At 46.0% G+C, this 19831-nt stretch overlaps 1 protein-coding gene across 6 annotated transcripts; it reads left to right on the forward strand.

Annotated features, from left to right (window-relative positions):
* The first annotated feature begins 52 nt into the window (after positions 1–52).
* Positions 53–19611, forward strand: BRCC3 (BRCA1/BRCA2-containing complex subunit 3). 6 transcript variants are annotated; one of them, XM_007056238.4, is made up of 8 exons: positions 62–221; positions 1534–1653; positions 3260–3347; positions 7485–7573; positions 8680–8735; positions 9248–9379; positions 10180–10223; positions 12646–13540. In XM_007056238.4, exons 1-8 carry the CDS (start codon positions 117–119, stop codon positions 12795–12797), a joined length of 786 nt encoding a protein of 261 aa, XP_007056300.1. In that variant the 5' UTR covers positions 62–116; the 3' UTR covers positions 12798–13540. The 6 variants fall into 6 exon arrangements, with proteins under 6 accessions (XP_043378814.1, XP_037764319.1, XP_037764321.1 ...); XM_027818602.3 differs by having other exon boundaries at positions 72–269; XM_037908391.2 differs by lacking the exons at positions 9248–9379; positions 10180–10223; positions 12646–13540 and adding exons at positions 13626–13783; positions 16285–19611 and having other exon boundaries at positions 55–269.
* The last annotated feature ends 220 nt before the right edge of the window (positions 19612–19831 follow it).

Below are 19831 nucleotides of genomic sequence, written 5' to 3' on the forward strand. Positions count from 1 at the left end.
GACAGCGATTGGCTGTTGACTTTTCAGGCTGCGCTGGGATTGGCAGCGAAGCGTCAGCCCTTGCGTGCGGTGTGTCCCGCGCTTCCGGCGTGGGTGGGTGGAGTGGCGCTGCCAAGATGGCGGTGCAGGCTGTGCACCTGGAGGCGGACGCCTTCCTGGTCTGCCTCAACCACGCGCTGAGTACCGAGAAGGAGGAGGTCATGGGGCTGTGCATCGGGGAGGTACCGGCTGGGCCGCGGGCAGGCGGGCTCCCAGAGCCGGGGCGCTGGGTACGCAGGGGTGCCCCTCCCCCCGGGTGCCTGGCCGCCTCTGCTCCCCATAGGCGAGGGGCTGGGCGTGTCCCCCACCCCGGGGATGCCAGCCTGCCCCCCAGTATAGATTAGGGGCTGGGTGTGTCCCCCACCCGGTGGGACAGTTCCAGTGTCTCTGCTCTTGCTCGGGAGAAGGGCAGCCACTGCCATTAGAACTAATGCGCCCTGCTCGGGTGGTGGCCCAACCGCACCCGCCTCTCCAGTAGAAAGCTCTGTATGTGTATGGGGTGCTTGTTAGTAGTACCGTGCCACCCCAAGAAAAGGATCTGTGTATGTGTAAGGAGGTCATGCTCCCCCAGCGTAGGACTCTGAGATTTAGGGACAAGGGGAGTGGGGATATATATACAGATAAAGAGCCAATGTTTACCTGAGGTAAACATTGGCTCTTTATCTATTGTGGGGGTGGGCTGTAATTTATTGGTTGGGGGACAACACGGACTTGTTAGTGGGGGATGACCCAACTGATAAGGTGTGTATTTTCTGGGTGCAGCATTGACTAGTGTTTGCTTGAGAGCACCAGCATTAATTGGGGGATGGGGGATGTGCAGAGTCTAGCCAATAAGAGACCATTTCTGTATGTTCCAAGTCAAAGCAGCAGGTGAGTGTCTGGCCTGCAGAAAAGAGCATGGTTTGGGGCACCTGTGTGTTTTGACTTGATAAGTAGGTTTAGTTTTTGAGCAAGTGGGTATTGGATAGGCTTTTCATGCCCTGATTGACCCTAAAAGTGAAATATGCAAAAAAGCATGTAATTAAGTTACATCTTTACACAAAAGTAAACTTGTTAAATTCTGTCTTCATGGGTGAACCTGATCCTCAGGGAATTGAAGAAATAATAGCAATGACCAAAGCTGGCATAGCATAGACATGTTCTGTGTAAGCATTTCTTGCACAGCTCTGGTAATATGTGCCTCACTCTTGCTCCGGAGCCTACATCTGGCTACTCTTGTCTTGGCCATCTTTTCAGTAGTTAGCAACTTGTGCCAATTCAGCTGTGAGACTGGTGTGACAGACACCCTAAACTCATAGCTTCAAGAATTTTAAATTCATGTTTTCAGAAGTGAAAACCTAGAATAAGTAACCCATTGAAAAATCTATCCCTATGTTTTAAGAGATCTAAGATGGAAAGCATGCTTTTTTAATAAAGACATGATTGCAGCACCTTCTTTGAGAAGTTGATTCACTGAGAGAGATGAGTGACGCTTCCTCCCTCATTTATTATTAGGTTGATACCAGCAGAATTGTTCATATTCATTCTGTGATCATCCTGCGACGTTCAGATAAGAGGAAGGATCGAGTCGAGATTTCTCCGGAGCAGCTTTCAGCTGCTTCTACTGAAGCAGAGATATCCTTTTACAGAGACTGTAGCCAGAAAGGGCCATGTTCAGTAGGAAGCTTGTCAACAAGGTTTCTAGACCTCAAACCTGTTTGGTTTTAGTACCACCCTTGATTTACTGTAGTTAATATAAAATGCCTACCACCTTTTCACATACACTGTGCCTGAGAGGCTGTCCTACAGCTCTCCACTGCTGCAGTCTCTTTCAAAACTTTTTGAACTATGTGATGGAACCATATTGTAATTACCCGTTGTTCTTGATCACTTGGTTTTGTCACAAATATATTCAATGCTACAGTTTTTAATATGGGTAGAGAAGATCATAGAATCATAGAAGATAAGGGTTGGAAGAGACCTCAGGAGGTCGTCTGGTCCAACCCCCTGCTCAAAGCAGGACCAATCCCAACTAAATCATCCCAGCCAGGGCTTTGTCAAGCTGGGCCTTAAAAACCTCTAAGGATGGAAATTCCACCACCTCCCTAGGTAACCCATTTCACTGCTTCACCACCTTCCTAATGAAATAGTTTTTCCTAATATCCAACCTAGACCTCCCCCACTGCAACTTGTTCTGTCATCTGCCAACACTGAGAAAAGCCGAGCTCCAATCTCTTTGGAACCCCCCTTCAGGTAGTTGAAGGCTGCTATCAAATCCCCCCTCACTCTTCTCTTCTGCAGACTAAATAAGCCCAGATCCCTCAGCCTCTCCTCATAAACCATGTGTCCCAGCACCCTAATCATTTTTGTTGCCCTCCCCTGGACTCTCTCCAATTTGTCCACATCCTTTCTGTAGTGGGGGGCCCAAAACTGGACACAGTACTCCAGATGAGGCCTCACCAGTGCCAAATAGAGAGGAGAACTAGATAAATTCATGGAGGTTAAGTCCATTAATGGCTGTTAGCCAGGATGGGTAAGGAATGGTATCCCTAGCCTCTGTTTGTCAGAGGGTGGAGATGGATGGCAGGAGAGAGATCACTTGGTCATTACCTGTTTGGTTCACTCCCTCTGGGGCACCTGGCATTGGCCACTATCGGCAGACCAAAGGTCCATCCAGCCCAGTATCTATTGAGTGGGTATTCTTATGTTCTTAATGTTTAGACTAACACCCAAAGCATTCTAATTAATCCCTGGAGTTTTAGTTTAAGATTGCCTTTGTATTTTGAAGAAAGTTCACCTTTCACTTTTAGAATTGGCGAATGCAGCAAGAAAACTTCATGGAAAATGAAAGGTTAATAGGCTTGTGTTTTCAGGTTTGGTGTATTTGAAAACTCCCCCAGTAGAAAAGCCCTTTTTACATGTAATCTTTGTAGTGGCAAGAGTCCAATTCTTTGGGTCGCTTACTAGCATTTGTTGTCATTTATTTCTATGTACAAGTGCACATTGCTTCTGTTCAAGGAAGTGTTACATCTGTGAAGATGAGGTTGTCCATTGATGACTACGAGGAAGACTGTTCCAGCACACACCATCACCTGTCATTCTTCCCTTTAATGTACTAAAATCAAATAATCCCTTGAGGACCATGTTTGGATTCTGCCCCGTGGTTATTATTTAACTTGCACAAGGGACATACAGTCTCTTCTGCTCTCTCACTGTTTTGAAAGTACCTTGACTGACACACAGATTGGCTGAGATTACAGGACGTTCCATGAGGGTTGTGGGCTGGTATCATTCTCATCCACACATAACTGTCTGGCCGTCTCATGTGGGTAAGGAGTGTCTCAGCCCAGAGCTTCATATGGATATGTGTTTCATTGTGAACAATACCACTTTGTCCAATTTTTTTTGTTAAAGTGATGCTGTTGAAGTTTTTAATCCCACATTTTTCCCTACATTCAAATTATCTAAAATGGGAAGTCCTCTGGATTCCTAAGGTAGGCAAAGACTGTTGATAGGTGTTCTTCAAGACAGGAAGATCAGATCTGCAATCAGAAACACAAGGAACCGAAGGAGATACTCAAAGCTCTTTGGATGTCTTTATTTTTTCTAGTTGTACAGTAGAACATCAGAGTTATGAACGCCTCAGGAATGAAGGTTGTTCGTAACTCTGAAATGTTCATGACCCTGAACAAATGTTTACGGTTCTTTCAAAAGTTTACAATTGAACATTGACTTAATACAGCTTTGAAACAGTACTGTGCAGAAGAAATATGCTGCTTTCCCTTTTTTTTTCAGTAGTTTACGTTTAACACAATACTGTACTGTATTTGCTTTTTTATTTGGGTGGAGAGGGGAGGGTCTCTGCTGCTGCCTGATTGCTTACTTCCAGTTCCAAATGAGGTGTGTAGTTGACTGGTCAGTTTGTAACTCTGGTGTTCCTAACTCTAAGGTTCTACTGTACATAGATGTGTATGCTATAACAACAATGGAACAATACTTCTTCAAAAGAGTTGTTGAAATCTGCTTGGGTGTCTGGTCACAGCTTTGATCTGCTTGTCTGTATACATGTTATACTCCTGGGGGAATACTGTGCTACTGCGCGTGTGCATAATTAATGAGCCGCACATATTTTTAATTTTTGACAGAAGCTTTTTTCTGCACAAAAATGTTGCTGCAGTTCCATCTTTTGCCCACCAGAGGGCGCTGTGGTGATAGAACACAGCAGCAGCTCCTGTCCATCTTGGAAAGAGAAAGGTGCTGCCTTCTTCACAGCACCTGTCGGGCCAGGTCAGGAGACAGGGGGAGACAGACAGCATGGGGTGCTGGAGGGGTCAGGCAGGGGCTCATAAGGGGTAGTTGGGAAGGACAGACTGGGGCAGAGGCTGAATGGGAGTGGAGGCACAAGGGGGGAGGGGATGCAGAGCCACATGGTGATGGGGGAGGGGGTGAAGAGCCACATAGGGACAGGGATGGCTTAGTGGGGGCACAGAGACACATGGGGATGGGGGGGGTGCAGGGACACATAGGGACAGGGAGTGGCTGAGTGGGGGCACAGACACATGGGGACAGGGGAGTTGTTGGGAGGGGGCACAGAGACATGGGGAAGAGGGAGGGGGTGCAGGGCCACATGAGGATGTGGGGGAGTGGGTGTCTGAGTGGGGGTGGAGGGACTCGTGGACAGGGTGCAAGGATACATAGGGGTGCAGGAACCCCTGGGAACAGGGGCAGATGTGCCTGACTCAATGGGAGAGGCTAGTGGTCAGCCAGAGTCTGCATGGGGGAAGCTCCCTAACAATCCCTCCCTGCCCCTGCAAAAAAAACATGTTTCATACTTTTCCCACCCATACCCAACAACCCTCCAAGTTCACACCCAGGCTCCTTCCCAGCAATTTACTTCCCTCTCCCTCAGCTCCTCCATTACCCCTGACTCCCACAGGCCTTTGCATTGCTTATGTATAAATAGGAGCATTGCCAGCAGATCGAGGGACGTGATCGTTCCGCTCTATTCGACATTGGTGAGGCCTCATCTGGAGTACTGTGTCCAGTTTTGGGCCCCACACTACAAAAAGAATGTGAAAAAATTGGAAAGTGTCCGATTAGGGGACTGGAACACGACTTATGAGGAGAGGCTGAGGGAACTGGGATTGTTTAGTCTGCGGAAGAGAAGAATGAGGGGGGATTTGATAGCTGCTTTCAACTACCTGAAAGGGGGTTCCAAAGAGGATGGATCTAGACTGTTCTCAGTGCTAGCAGATGACAGAATGAGGAGTAATAGTCTCAAGTTGCAGTGGGGGAGGTGTAGGTTGGATATTAGGAAAAACTTTTTCACTAGGAGAGTGGTGAAGCACTGGAATGGGTTACCTAGGGAGGTGGTGGAATCTCCTTCCTTTGAAGTTTTTAAGATCAGGCTTGACAAAGCCCTGAGTGGGATGATTTAGTTGGGGATTGGTCCTGCTTTGAGCAGGGGGTTGGACTAAATGACCTCCTGAGGTCCCTTCCAACCCTGATATTCTATGATTCTGAGGGGTGCGGGAATATGGTTCTGTATTGTAGTTTAAATGAATTATTAATACAGAATTCTGAGTAATATGCCTAGTAAGGAATCTATTTGTCAAAAACCATTTCCTGAATCTTTTTTGTGGTCTGTATTGTTATAGAAATACTTGCTGACAGGTATTTTGAAATAAATGACCCAAAATAATTGAAACTGGTGTGATTATATTGTGTTATTTTGACAAAATATGCAGAATTGTGCAGAACTTTTAATTTTTAATGTTGCAGCGTTTTTAATTTTTTGGTGCAGAATTCCCCCAGGACTTTTTACTTCATTATTTCATGTTGCATTTTAAAGGATTTTAGCCTTGTTTTGTGTTAGATTGTTACTGGAAACTTTTAAATATTCCTTTAAAGTTGGTTTTAGAGTAGCAGCCGTGTTAGTCTGTATCCGCAAAAAGAAAAGGAGGACTTGTGGCACCTTAGAGACTAACAAATTTATTTGAGCATAAGCTTTCATCGGATGCATCCGATGAAGTGAGCTGTAGCTCACAAAAGCTTATGCTCAAATAAATTTGTTAGTCTCTAAGGTGCCACCAGTACTCCTTTTCTTTTTTTAATTGTATCCAGTTTGCAAATTAATTCCAATTCAGCAGTCTCTCGTTGGAGTCTGTTTTTGAAGTTTTTTTGTTGAAGAATTGCCACTTTTAGGTCTGTAATCGAGTGACCAAAGAGATTGAAGTGTTTTCCGACTGGTTTTTGAATGTTATAATTCTTGATGTCTGATGTGTGACCATTTATTCTTTTACGTAGAGACTGTTCAGTTTGGCCAATGTACATGGCAGAAGGGCATTGCTGGCACATGATGGCATATATCACATTGGTAGATGTGCAGGTGAACGAGCCTCTGATAGTGTGGCTGATGTGATTAGGCCCTATGATGGTGTTCCCCGAATAGATATGTGGACACAGTTGGCAACGGGCTTTGTTGCAAGGATAGGTTCCTGGGTTAGTGGTTCTGTTGTGTGGTGTGTGGTTGCTGGTGAGTATTTGCTTTAGGTTGGGGGGCTGTCTGTAAGCAAGGACTGGCCTGTCTCCTAAGATCTATGAGAGTGATGGGTCGTCCTTCAGGATAGGTTGTAGATCCTTGATGATGCGTTGGAGAACTCAGTGATGCAGTGCAGAACACAATGCTATCCACAGCCTCAGAAACAACTCTGACATCATAATCAAAAAGACTGACAAAGGAGGTGCTGTCATCATCATGAATAGGTCGGAATATGAACAAGAGGTTGCTAGGCAGCTCTCCAACACCACTTTCTACAAGCCTTTATCCTCTGATCCCACTGAGGGTTACGAAAAGAAACTACAGCATTTGCTCAAGAAACTCCCTGAAAAAGCACAAGAACAAATCCGCACAGACACACCCCTGGAACCCCGACCAGGGGTATTCTATCTGCTACCCAAGATTCCCCCCCCCCCGCGCTGTTCCTCAGACATTCTTGTCAATTTCTGGAAATGGCCCACCTTGATTATCACTACAAAAGGTGTCCCCCGTCCCCCCCCCACCCCCGCTCTCCTGCTGGTAATAGCTCACCTTACCTGATCACTCTCATTACAGTGTGTATGGTAACACCCATTGTTTCATGTTCTCTGTGTATATAAATCTCCCCACTGTATTTTCCACCGAATGCATCCGGTGAAGATAGCTCACGAAAGCTTATGTTCAAATAAATTGGTTAGTCTCTAAGGTGCTACAAGTCCTCCTTTTCTTTAAAGTTGGCTGTTTTTTGGACCTGGAGAGGTATTCTTTTAAACCAAAAAACCCCCCCCAAAAATCCATTTGACTAGAATGAAAATAAAAAGCAGTAGCTGGAAAGGTGGCAAATCTTTGCCTGGTGCTTCAGGTGACTGGCACAGTCCTTCACTGCTTAGCAGCAGCCTGTTTATTTTGTTTTCATTCACACCTGCAGATGTTCGCACTCAAGCCATGTATCAGATGATGGACCAGGGCTTTGTGGGGCTCATCTTCTCCTGTTTCATTGAGGACAAGAACACAAAGGTAGGCAACTTGCAAATGGAGAGAAACCCTTCATATGCCAGTTTGAAGCTTCAGCTTTGATGCAGAGCTGAAGTCTTATGTTTAACTCTGAATGGTATCTGAAATAAGGGTTCGCTCTGGAGCTGGGTCAGGGGCCTGCTGGCATGTAATCAATGTAAATGCAGCACAGATGTGAATTAATCTCCAGGCTAGTTTGGTCACAAATATATTCAATGCTACAGTTGAATGTGGTTAGAGAAGATGCTCTGGAGGAAGCAAACTTGTGTTTAGCTCCAATTTATAATTGGCAAATGTAGCAAGAAAACTTGATGGGAAATGATAGGTTAATAGGTTTGTGTTTTCAGGGTTGTTGCATTTTAAAATTTCCCCAGTAGAATTCTGCAGCCTGTAGATTGTTTCATAGCTCTGCTGGTGTTTGAGCTCTGGGACCAGACAGAATGGTTATGGTGTGCTTGTGTGTGCATCAAAAAAAGGTAACTTACTGCATCACAATAACACATTCCAGTCAGTATAGACTTTTTTTGTCCTGTTTTTCAGGCCTGTTGTGTCTAACTAGTTCAGAGTATTTTGTCAAACATCATTGTCCCCTGTGAGAGGCTAACCGTTGGGATGAACTGGGAATGAAATGTTGCCTTTAACCAGGTTTTCCAGGTTTTTTTGGTTTAATCAGATGGTTCTGATTTAAGAGTTTTCATATGATAGTTAATATAGTCTATAGTGCAGGGGTTCTCAAACCGGGGGTCGGGACTCCTCAGAAAGTCATGAAGTTATTACATGGGGGGTCGTGAGCTGTCAGCCTCCACCCTAAATCCCGCTTTGCCTCCAGCATTTATAATGGTGTTAAATATATAAAAAAGTGTTTTTAATTTATAAGGAGGGGTCACACTCAGCGGCTTGCTATGTGAAAGGGGTCACCAGTACAAAAGTTTGAGAACCATTGCTGTAGTGAGTGTCTCAGTATTTGCTTATTAAGAATTTTTCTCTCCTCCTCCCTCACTCAAAAGTGGTACATTTGAACTATCAGTGAAAGTATTATTTGAAAGTTTGGATTTCAGGTGAGCTCTCATTGCCCATAGTCTGATGTTTACCTCTGCTGATTCTTTTAGACAGGCCGGATACTCTACACCTGTTTCCAGTCAATTCAGGCTCAGAAGAGCTCAGAGTAAGCACTGTCTGAAAATATTCTTAACATTCGTCTCTCAGGAGAGAAATGATCAGTCTCTTCTGTCTCCTTTTAATTGTCAGCTTTCCTCGGTTAACTTAAATAAGTAGTACTATTACTGTTTGATCATCTGAACGTAGAACTAAATGTTGCGTTAATCCCAGTAATTATGGATGCCTAAAGGAGATCTCATTTCCTGCTTGAAAGTGGACAAATTTGTAAAGGGGAATCTAAGCCATAGGAGCCTTAGTGTTCATACACCTATCAGAGGCTGTCGCCAGTGCTGACTTCCTAGCTACTCTTTTTTTTTTTTTCCCCATTCCTAAAGTGGGGAATGAGTACTATTGAAAACTGCTTCTCGTCTGTCAGTCAGCATGAGCAAGCCTGCCCAGCAGCAAAGTTATGGTTATGTCACTGTTGGGCAAGCCGTTACTGCTGTATGGAATATCTGACTGGCTAAAGCAGCAGACCACAAGGGTAGGGGCAGTAACTTGTACATGATCACCGTGCAGGTATGAGAGGATTGAAATTCCTATTCATGTTGTTCCCCATGACACCATTGGCAAAGTGTGCCTGGAATCGGCGGTGGAGCTGCCCAAGATCTTGTGCCAGGAGGAGCAAGATGCATACAGGAGAATTCACAGGTAGGGGGAGTCAGGGTCACTTCCCTCCCACAGCACCAGAGGGTCTAGTTGATGACAGTAGCTTTTAAGGTTAATATACTTGCCCCTCATAGTCCTTTGTCCTGAGCAGAGCACAAGTGTAGAAAGAAATAAAGGGTTAGCTATACCTAGTATCATGAGGGACCTTGAAGCTAGCTCTCAGTCCTAAAGTCCTGCTCTTTACCATATGCGTTTGTATGTCTGGCTAATGACTCCTGCTCCCTGAGGTGCCTCTGCAGGGGCACTAGATTCAAAAAGTTCTTCCAAAGCTTTCATCTGTAAGGCTGATAAGACTGCAACTCCTTGCTTAGTGGAATGTATCTCAGGCCCCACTCCCAGAGATAGAGAGGCTACAGCTAGCAGCTTTTCTACTGGCATAGAAAAGGGTAAGGAGCCTGCATAATATGACAGTGATGCTGATACTAAGGCAACTGCATGATCCTCTCATGATCTTGGTTATCAAAGTGTAATAGGAGTGAAAATGGCTGATCAGAAGGGAAGGTATGTGAGAAATAAGACCAAATGCTAGTAGGATTACCGCCCTCCTGTCATAAGCCTCTGTCTATGGAGTTCAGCATGGAGAATGCGTGATACTCATTGTAATACATGGTTTGACGTGGCGTAATCAATGCAGTGGAATTCCCATTAAGTAAGGGTGAGTAGTTCCAAAGTGCCTGTGGTTTTAGACTCTTGTAGGTGGCTGTCTTCAGTAATTCAGGTTCACCCTTAATACTCAGTTCATTGCTGTCTTGTCACCAGCTATGTTTTGTTCTTTCCCTTAGCCTCACCCATCTAGACTCTGTAACCAAGATTCACAATGGCTCAGGTAAGGGTTCCTCTTCAGGGAATAAGGATGCTGGACTGAGAGTTGAATTATGAGTCATCTTGTGGTCTTGAAAAATGGTCATTTTGGGTCTGTCTATAGAGGTCAGTAGATGACAATGTGTATCACCGTGGATTGTAACCATGTGTCCACTTGGAGATGTTCGGCATTGAGCCAGCCTGTGAACAGATTACTTCACCCAAGTTTAGCACTATGTTTTGATCTTGCCAAGTAGTTCATGTCTTGCTCCACAGCTTGGCTGACATTCAAACTTGTCCATTCTTATATTGGGGGCTAGGGAAGTTCAGCAGTGAATCAAATTATTCATTAACATTTCTGGTGTTTGGAAGGGTGAGGGCAACTGACTTCTAAAGTGGGCTAAATCACAAATGGAATGAACCGGGTGGCCTCCTTCAGTTTATCCATTTGGTTTTAAACCATGATAGAATTTGATTTGGTGTTACAACAGCACAGGGTATTGTAGTATGGATGCATCTTAAAGATTACTCCTGGGGGAATTCATGCTCCCTGCAGATATATTTGCTTCCCCTCAGAAAAATGACTTTTTGACAGGGAACATAAAAAGGGGAAGCAAAGGGAAGCAGCAAGAGCGGTCATGAGGCCCTCTCCAACAGGGCAGGTACATTGTTTCAGGGGCCCGGAGCAGCTGGTGGAGAGGTAAATCACTGCCGAGCCGCAGGCCCCGTCCTCTACCCCCCCAACCTTCCACTGAGCCCCAATCACCTTCACCTGGACTTCCCTGCAGAGTCCCATTGCTCTTGTACACGGAGGCCCCCATTGACCCTTTTGCATCCAGATCCTCCCCACATCCGGTCCCCCCACTGAGTTGCCCGCACCCAGATTACCCCACACAGAACCTGATCACCCCACACTAAGCCCCTTCATGACTGAGCCTGCCTACCCACACCTGATGTGCCTGGTGTGGAGGGGCAGGACCTTGGGATGTTTCTGGGTCAGGCCCAGACCTTGCAGTATGTCAGGGTTGCGTGCAGCCTCACCACTGAGTCCATACCCCTTGGTCGGGGGGAGGGAAAGGGGCTGCAAGGAGATCTCCCACCTCTGTGTAGCCAGTGGTCTGTGCTCCAGGATGGCAGTGGGGAGCCTCCACATTTATTTATTGACAAATCTTGCAGAATTTTCAAATACTGGGTGCAGAATTTTAATTTTTTTTGTGCAGAATTCCCTCAGGAGTAATCTTAGAGCTGTATTGGTCCGGAATTGAAATCAGGGTAAAGGGGGCTAATCCATTCTTCTGCGGACACCTGGTGCTTCTGCATGTGAGTTACACCAATGTAGGCTTCTGTGTGGTCATACATCACTGAATGGAAGTAGGTCTCATTAGTTCCATAGCATTTAACTCTGATTTCCATAGGATGGAGTGGTGGTCTACCAGAAGAATGGCCAATGCCATGCCTAACTTTCAGTGTAAAATATGTCTTCATTATATAAGATTCTCTTTCCCCTATTGACTGAATAAGGCCACGTTTTAGTCACAGGTATTTGTAGTAAAAGTCATGGACAGGTCACAGGCAGTAAACAAAAATTCATGGCCTGTGACCTGTCCATGATTTGTACTATATACTCCTGACTAAATCTTGGGGAGGGGGTTGGCCTGGGGGGGAAGGGGTTCCTGGGCGGGGGAGCCACATGTGTCGGGGAGGGAAGCGGCAGCCTGGGAGGGGCACTGCGGATGCTGCGGGGGCAGGATCCTGCTGGTGCTGGGAGGGTGGTTGACAGGGCTGGTAGGCTCCGTACCCAGCTCCGTGCCTCCCCAGAAGCAGCGACATCCCTCAGCTCTGGCAGAGGTGAGGCCAGGCAGCTCTGCATGCTGCCTCCTCCCCAAGCACCGCTCCACAGCTCCTACTGGCCAGGAACCACGGCCAATGGGAGCTGCGGGGGTGGTGCCTACAGGCAGAGCCCCCTCCACTCTAGGAGCCAAGGGGTGTTGCCACTTCCAGGGAGCACCCCTGAAGTAAGCGCCACCCGGAACCCTCACCCCCTCCTGCATCCCACCCCTGAGCCCCACACCAAAACTCCTGCTGTTGTTGAGGGGTGGGAGGGCCGGTGGCCACTACAGAAGTCACAGAATATGTGACTTCCATGACCTCTGTGACAAACTCAGCCTTAACTATGAAAAATAATCAGTCTACACTAAGCCTGTTTGTATGTCATTTTTTATTGTATGTGCCCAAAGGGCATCGAAAACTCAGGGTTAAATAGTTTTTATAAGTATTCTCCCCGCCTCCCCCTTGGACTGGTAGCTGTTGTTTAACCCTTATCTGTGAGGATCAATGATGTCTCATGAAATACTGTTGTGAAACCTTTCTGCTTAAGTTTTGCAGTTCTGCAGCTGGGTGAGAGTTTCTTCCTCCTGCGCTGACATGTTGTTTTGTGTATTTTCCAGTGTTCACCAAGAATCTCTGCAGCCAAATGTCTGCTATCAGTGGTCCCCTCCTGCAGTGGCTGGAGGACAGACTGGAGCAGAACAAACAGCGGGTGCAGGAACTGCAGCGAGAGAAAGAGGAGCTCATGGAAGAACTAGCTGCCCTGGAGTGAAGAGGCAACCCCAGACCCTTTTAAAAAAAAAAAAAAAAAAAAAAAGTAGTCAATAGGATTGGACAAGAGTGACATGTGGCTGACGTGTAGCCTGTCTTGCCTTTCTTTGAAGATGCTAGTTGTTCCTCTCATCTCGCTTCATGTGACAGCTCCAAAAACACTTCCACAAGACAACCAAGGGCTCATATCTGTCTCCAACTAGATGGAAAGCCTTGTGCTGCCTGTGTGAAAAGTCCACTCTCTGAATGCACAAAGGAGCAATCCAGCACCACCCTAACCAGGGTGATTCAGCAGCATGCTCTTGGGAAGAGAGCATAGCTCTAGGAGGGGGATACCTAGTACATTTATTTGGTTCCCTTCTCCCCTGTTATTCAACACAAATCTTTTTCCCTTTTATATATATTGCTGGGAGCCTGGAACCAGAGGATCATGGATGGGGTAACAGCTGCACTTCTACAGTGATCATGACTTCTCTGTTGTAGCAAATAAATGAAGCAACTCACTAGTCATGGTCAGAGAAGGGGGAGGGAGGTGGTGCTATGCCATTGACATTGCCAATTTTGCGTCCTTTTGGTAGCTCCAGTTGACAGGTAGTGGCTTGATGTCCAGTAACTTTCTGGATTACTGATTGCCTACTCTTGCACATGTGCTAGGGTGGGGGTAGATGTGGCCAAGATGAACGGGGGCTTAAGGTTTATGCCTCCTGTATTTCAAACCAAATAAAGAAACCCAAAGTGAGGGCAGTTTGAGAGTGGAATTGAGTTGGAAGCTGCACCAAACACAGTGCGAGTGCTGCAGTTTGAGTGTTCTGTTTCCTGTTTCCTTTAGGATCTCTCACTATAGTTGTACACTGGTCACTGAGCTGCTTCCCACTGCTGAACTGGACTGGATGGGTGACATTGTTTTACAGAGAGGAGTATGTGGGGGGAGAGTAGCTGTGACAGATAATGAAAACTTCTTCTTGTGTCCTGAGCTCCATTGCAAAGGTTTGTTTGCAGTAGTTTGCAGTTATTTTCAATTTCAACTTTAAATTACCCTTTGCGTTTTCCTCCTTAGTGGGTTTTCAAGCAGGGTTTACCATCCGCCACCAGCCACATAAATATCTACCACTACTGAGGGGGAAGCCTGTATCAAGGGCTCTTGCGTATCCCAGAGTGATTTGGAGACAAACTGCATATTTAAAAGCTTTCTGTTTAAACTCCTTGTATTTGTGGTTTTTAAACTGAAACCATTAGCTGCTCAGAAAAAGTGGTATTCACATTTCAAAAAACATAAACTGCACATAATGCTCGGGCCCTCCTGACGCATAAGGTGCTCCAATGCACTCTATAGCAGTGGTTCTCAAAGCCGGTCCGCCGCTTGTTCAGGGAAAGCCCCTGGCGGGCCGGACCGGTTTGTTTACCTGCCGCGTCTGCAGGTTTGGCTGATCGCGGCTCCCACTGGCTGCGGTTCGCCGCTCTAGGGCAATGGGGGCTGTCGGAAGGATGGCCAGCATGTCCCTTGGCCTGCGCTGCTTCCCGCAGCCCCCATTGGCCTGGAGCAGCGAACCGCAGCCAGTGGGAGCCGCGATCAGCCGAACCTGCGGACGCGGCAGGTAAACAAACCGGTCCGGCCCGCCAGGGGCTTTCCCTGAACAAGTGGCGGACAGGCTTTGAGAACCACTGCTCTATAGCGTGCCTATAACTTATCTTGTCACTTTGGGCAACCCATTAATTAAACTGTAGTCAGTTTAAAAAAAAACAGGTTAAAGATATTCTTACAATTAAAAGCAACTGCTGTAATTAGTGAGGCTAATGCATTTGAACAATGCTCTAGTGGCAATAGGCTGAAGCCATATAGGACATATCTATGCTGAGGAAAATTTCTAATCTATTTTAAATTCAGTTCAAATAAGTTGACTTTAAAATTTGTTAGAACTGCAGCATAGACCCAGTTGAAGACAGCCTGACTTTTTACTTGTGCCAGTTTAATCAAAATGGCCCAGGCCACCTTTTTCTATTTGTACAACGCCTAGTGAAATAGGAATCCGTGACTGGAGCTGCTAGGCATTGTAGGCATTACTGTGCTATAAATAAACTGCCTGCATCAGTCTGCATTGTGGTTCTAACCAGTTTCAATTTTGGCTTAGGTGAATTGGTTTTAGAACTTTCCCCAGCATAGACATACCTCACAATGGTGGGAGCACGTTGGGACTGGAACCACAGTGCTGAGCCACTCAGGTTTAGATATGGCATTGTTTATTTTATAAAGAAAAGTCTGGTTTTGGTGACTTTCTAGCACAGCTTTAGAATCTAATTTTAATGGGGTTTAAGCTTTGATGTTTTTCTTTTTAAAAACGACATGATAAAAGCATTGGGTGGTCTTTATAATGTCAGACAATTACTACAGTAACTCCTGTAAAAACAGGATTTAACAGAGAGATCCATTTGCCATCATAGTATAGATCAATAGAAACAATCCTGTGAAAGCTTAAAAGAGGCAAATCATCTTGTGATTGGATAAACACAAGGTTAGTGAGGCATGAAGTCTGTTTTTCAGAAGAACTATACATAGCACTCTGGTATGAAGTAGGAGATGTTTTATTAATATCCTGCTCCATGATCTAGCATTTAGTTTGTACTCACTTGCCTGCAAAAAACTTTGATTAGGAATTGTCAGGAATTTACAGCAGCTACTTTGTTGAAAATAATTCCTCATGGATGTGGTTTTGACATGCTGAGTGCCTTGGCATTTCAGGGAGGGAGAATCACAATAAGCATCCTCCAAAAGCTTTCAAGACTTTGCTTAGTCTGTCCTTTGAGCCCAAGAGCCTCTCAAAACAGAGAATGAGTTTGTGCCTGCATGTCTCTAATGGAGGAATTATAAATAAGGCTGCGTGTCTGTCACAGAGGTCACAGGTTCCGTGACTTTCTGTGATCTCCAAGACTTCTGGTGCAGCTGGCTCCGGGGCTGCCCTTGGGCCTGCAGCACCAGCCATGCTGAGGCAGTTTGGGTGTGGGCAGTGCTTACTGTGGGGTGTGGGGACTCCCCGGAAGTGGCTGGCATGTCCCTGTAGCTCATGGTGGGGGCAGCACGGGGAGCCCCTCTGGCCTTCCCTCCCGCTAGGAGCTGTAGGAACACACAGCGCCTGGTAGGGAGCCTGCCAGCCCCACCAACCCTCCCCCACAAGCACCAGCAGGAGTCCCAGGCTGTGCGCCGCCACCCCCCCACCCCCCCGCCTTCTTGCCAGCACCAGCGGGGGTCCGGGCCACCCCTGTGGCACCCCCAGAGCACCCTCGGCCCAAGTTTTAGTTAGGGGTATATAGTACAAGTCATGAATAGATCATGGGCCGGGAATTTTTGTTTACTGCCTGTGACCTGTCCATGACTTTTACTTAAAATACCCGTGACTAAAACATAGCTTTAATTTTAAATCAGGAGACAGCTTTGTGGGTACTATGTGGTGTGACTGATCTAATTGTGAACCGCCTACTTCCTGTATTTTCAGTTTGGTCTGAGTCAGCAGATGGAGTTTTTTCAGTAGCTGGCATTTGGTAGGAGCCATGAATACTTCAGTCAATGGGACTAGCTTCCTACCTTGTTGAGTCCTGACCTGGTTATCTCTGCTATACACCTACTATGCTACTCCATTAGTCATGAGTAAACTAATCACTAAGCTATACTATTGGAGTGGGATGCTGAAATGCAGCTTCTGGTAACCTGCCACTAATTTCATGATTGTCCACATGTGCTAGAATGCTTTACGCTTGCATGGCAACTGCTGTGGGAGCATCCCTATTTTTTTTACCCTCCGTTATGTCTTGGTTTTACTGGGAGCTTTCATGGTTAGTATTAAGAGTGCCTCATTGGAGGGGTGTGCATTTATTTTATTGATACAAATGCAAGTTCAAGACCTCCTTTATCCAAAATGTCATTGAATTTAAATTGGTGTTAAAAACAAATTCAAAGGCCCAGATCCTCAAGTGCTGTAAATCAATGTAGCTCCATTAACTCACCACCTGCTGAGGAAATGGTCCAATGAGTTTGAACAGTCTGAGAGGGAAGAGACTTGTAATCAGTCAGGTTTCCCTCCCTTGCGGATTCTGTCTCTCTTGTAGTAGCCCTCCAGTCATGCTCTTCTAGCCTGGCCCCCGTCTGGATTTTTAATATAAGGCTGTGGTGTGGTGTGGTGTTGTTTTATTTTAAAGTGGGTAAACTAACCTACATACTCCCCAAATGAGAAGTAAACTCAGTTTACCCTAGTTTATCCTTGACCATGCTACTGCTTATAAGGGCTTGTCTATATGGACAGTGCAGCAAGCTGGGATATAAATCTACCCCGCACCAGCCTGCCACGCACTGACTGTCCCTGTGCCCCTGCTGCTGTGCACTAGGAGTTCCCTTCCACACTTTGATCTACACCGCTTAGAGATAGGAGTAGGACAGTGTACACGAGGGGACCTTTTAGTGTGCAGTAGTGGGATCCACACAGACAGTTAGTGTGTGGCAGATTTGCACCTCACTGTTCATCTAGACAAACCCCTATGAACAAGCACAGCTCCCCACCTTTCAGGGCTTCATGCAGTAGGAAGAGGCACTTTCTAAAAATTAGTTTGCAGTAATCTTGAAGCCCCACCTCAGCCCGAGCTCTTAGGTAGTGTGACAGGGTGGGGCCAGATGGCTATAGGAGAGTAATAGAAGGCAGATATTTTAGCCCCAGGCTAAGTAGGTTCCTTTTCCCTAGATAAGGTAATGGAAGGTTCCAGAACAATCAGGAGCCTTCTGGAGACAATTAAGACAGGCTGATTAGAACACCTGCAGCCAATCAAGAAGCTGCTAGAATCAATTAAGGCAGGCTAATCAGGGCACCTGGGTTTTAAAAAGGAGCTCACTTCAGTTTGTGGTGTGCGTGTGAGGAGCTGCGAGCAAGAGTCACTAGGAGCTGAGAGTGAGAATGCGGACTGTTGGAGGACTGAGGAGTACAAGCATCATCAGACACCAGAAGGAAGGTCCTATGGTGAGGATAAAGAAGGTGTTGGGAGGAGGCCATGGGGAAGTAGCCCAGGGAGTTGTAGCTGTCGCGTAGCTGTTCCAGGAGGCACTCTAAACAGCTGCATTCCACAGGGCCCTGGGCTGGAACCCGGAGTAGAGGGCAGGCCTGGGTTCCCCCCAAACCTCCCAACTCCTGGTCAGACACAGGAGGAGTTGCCCCTGACTGCGGGCTCATGAAAATGGCCAAACTGAGGGCTGCTGTGAAGCTCCAAGGCGAGCATATCTGCCAACATGCGCAAGACCCACTAAGGTAGAGCAGGAACTTTGTCACAGTAGATATCAGGAAACCCATTTTCTAGGTGGGCAGCAGGAGAGAATGTCTTGCTCTGGCCCTCACTTGCTGTGGGGAAAAGAGTTGTTAATCATATACAGCTGTCCTGACTCCAGTCTTCTGCTGTGAGCAGTAGCCCATAGACATGTCCTTCTTGTCCAGTACTTGAAGGCTAATGGGTTGTTTGTAGCCAGATCTGGTGTGTGTTAGGTTGCTTGTTTCTACATCTGTTTATCTGCTGGCACCCACCCAAGGATAGAATGAGCCTGGCCTGGTGCTGCTGAGTTCCAGTGATGATCACCCTCGGGGTGCATTGCTGGAGGAACATGGAACAAAAGGTGCCCTCTCACTTTGCCTGGAGACTATCATTTGACTTGGAGGCCGCTGTGGCGATGACATTATATAAAGGAAGGGGGCCATTTCTCCTTCTGAAAGGAGTGTGATTTTTATAATGGCTGGGCAGAGCACTAGCTGTATTCCTGAACCATGAAATTTCTTGAGTTGGTGGAAGATTTTCTGACATTTTATCATCAGAAAATAATAATTCAATGGAATTGACACATTCACAGGAGTGTGTCTAGTCCGTCAGACCTGGCAATGGAAAGCATGCGGGCAGGCTTGCTGGCTCCCCAGCCAACGTGGGCAGTGGGTTCTGCAGGCTCTTTGGAATAGCTGGGCAGCTGGCTTTCCCAGCTGGTGGGTTCCCCAAGTTGCCCATCAGGTGGGTGGGCAGGCTTCCTGGACAAACAACTTCCCACCTCCCCTGCTGCTTCCCACAGAAAATTTTCCAGTTCAAGTTTTTTGTTTCCATTCAGGATGAATTTTTCTTTTTCAGACATGCAAAATTTTCTGTGAGAAGGAAATCCCAGTTCTAGTAACTTCTCTACAGGTAGCTGTGGGGCTTGGAGGAGGTAAATTGCTGCATTTGGAATAAAAGACTCTTTCCACTAGCCAGGAATATACACAACTCTCCTCTCTCTTTTCAGGGCTCTGCTCTGAAGCATCTCACCTCTGCAGCTGAGGGAAAACTGCACTGCTTTCCAATAACCGGCACTAGAAGAGCAGAGCCCAGCAAACTCAAAAAAGGATAAAAGTCCTTCAGACTGTAGCTATTAATTCCCACTACCCAGAGGGACATCCTCATGTTGTGTACTCTCTATGGAGAATTGTTTTTCTACAGAGCCCCCTGCTGAGGCACATGGGGTACTGCACAATATAAACAACCTACCCCCAGCAAAAAAACCACCCACTTAAAATATATGTGGTATGAATATATCAGTAGTTTTTAACTAGGCTGAATGTGACTTTTATTTTCTTATTTGATGTTTATTTTTAATTATTTTTATAGATGTAAAAACTCACAATTACAGGAACTATGGGGAAGGGTCAGACAATAATAATGACAAGAGACACTGAGATTCCATAAGTTAAAGCTTTGTAACCATTAAAACCCAAATTGGCAACATCTCATGTCAAAATATACAAACTCAATATCCTTAAATCAAACTCTAATAAGTTCTCAAGCAGCATTTTTCTTACTTCACACAGCTGTAAATTTTGATTATCAATGGAAATATTTTTGTCTGTTTGTGTGTGTATGGTGAAATTGACAGTGACATTTACTGAGAAAAAAATAAAATCTTTCCAAGCCTATTTATAAAATGGGGGAGTGGTAGTGGAATTAATGCAGTCGGTAAAAGTCTCAGGTGGAAGAGACTTTTACACATGGAAA

This window comes from Chelonia mydas, chromosome 9, assembly GCF_015237465.2.
Source record: "Chelonia mydas isolate rCheMyd1 chromosome 9, rCheMyd1.pri.v2, whole genome shotgun sequence".
In the NCBI taxonomy this organism is placed as follows: domain Eukaryota; kingdom Metazoa; phylum Chordata; order Testudines; family Cheloniidae; genus Chelonia; species Chelonia mydas.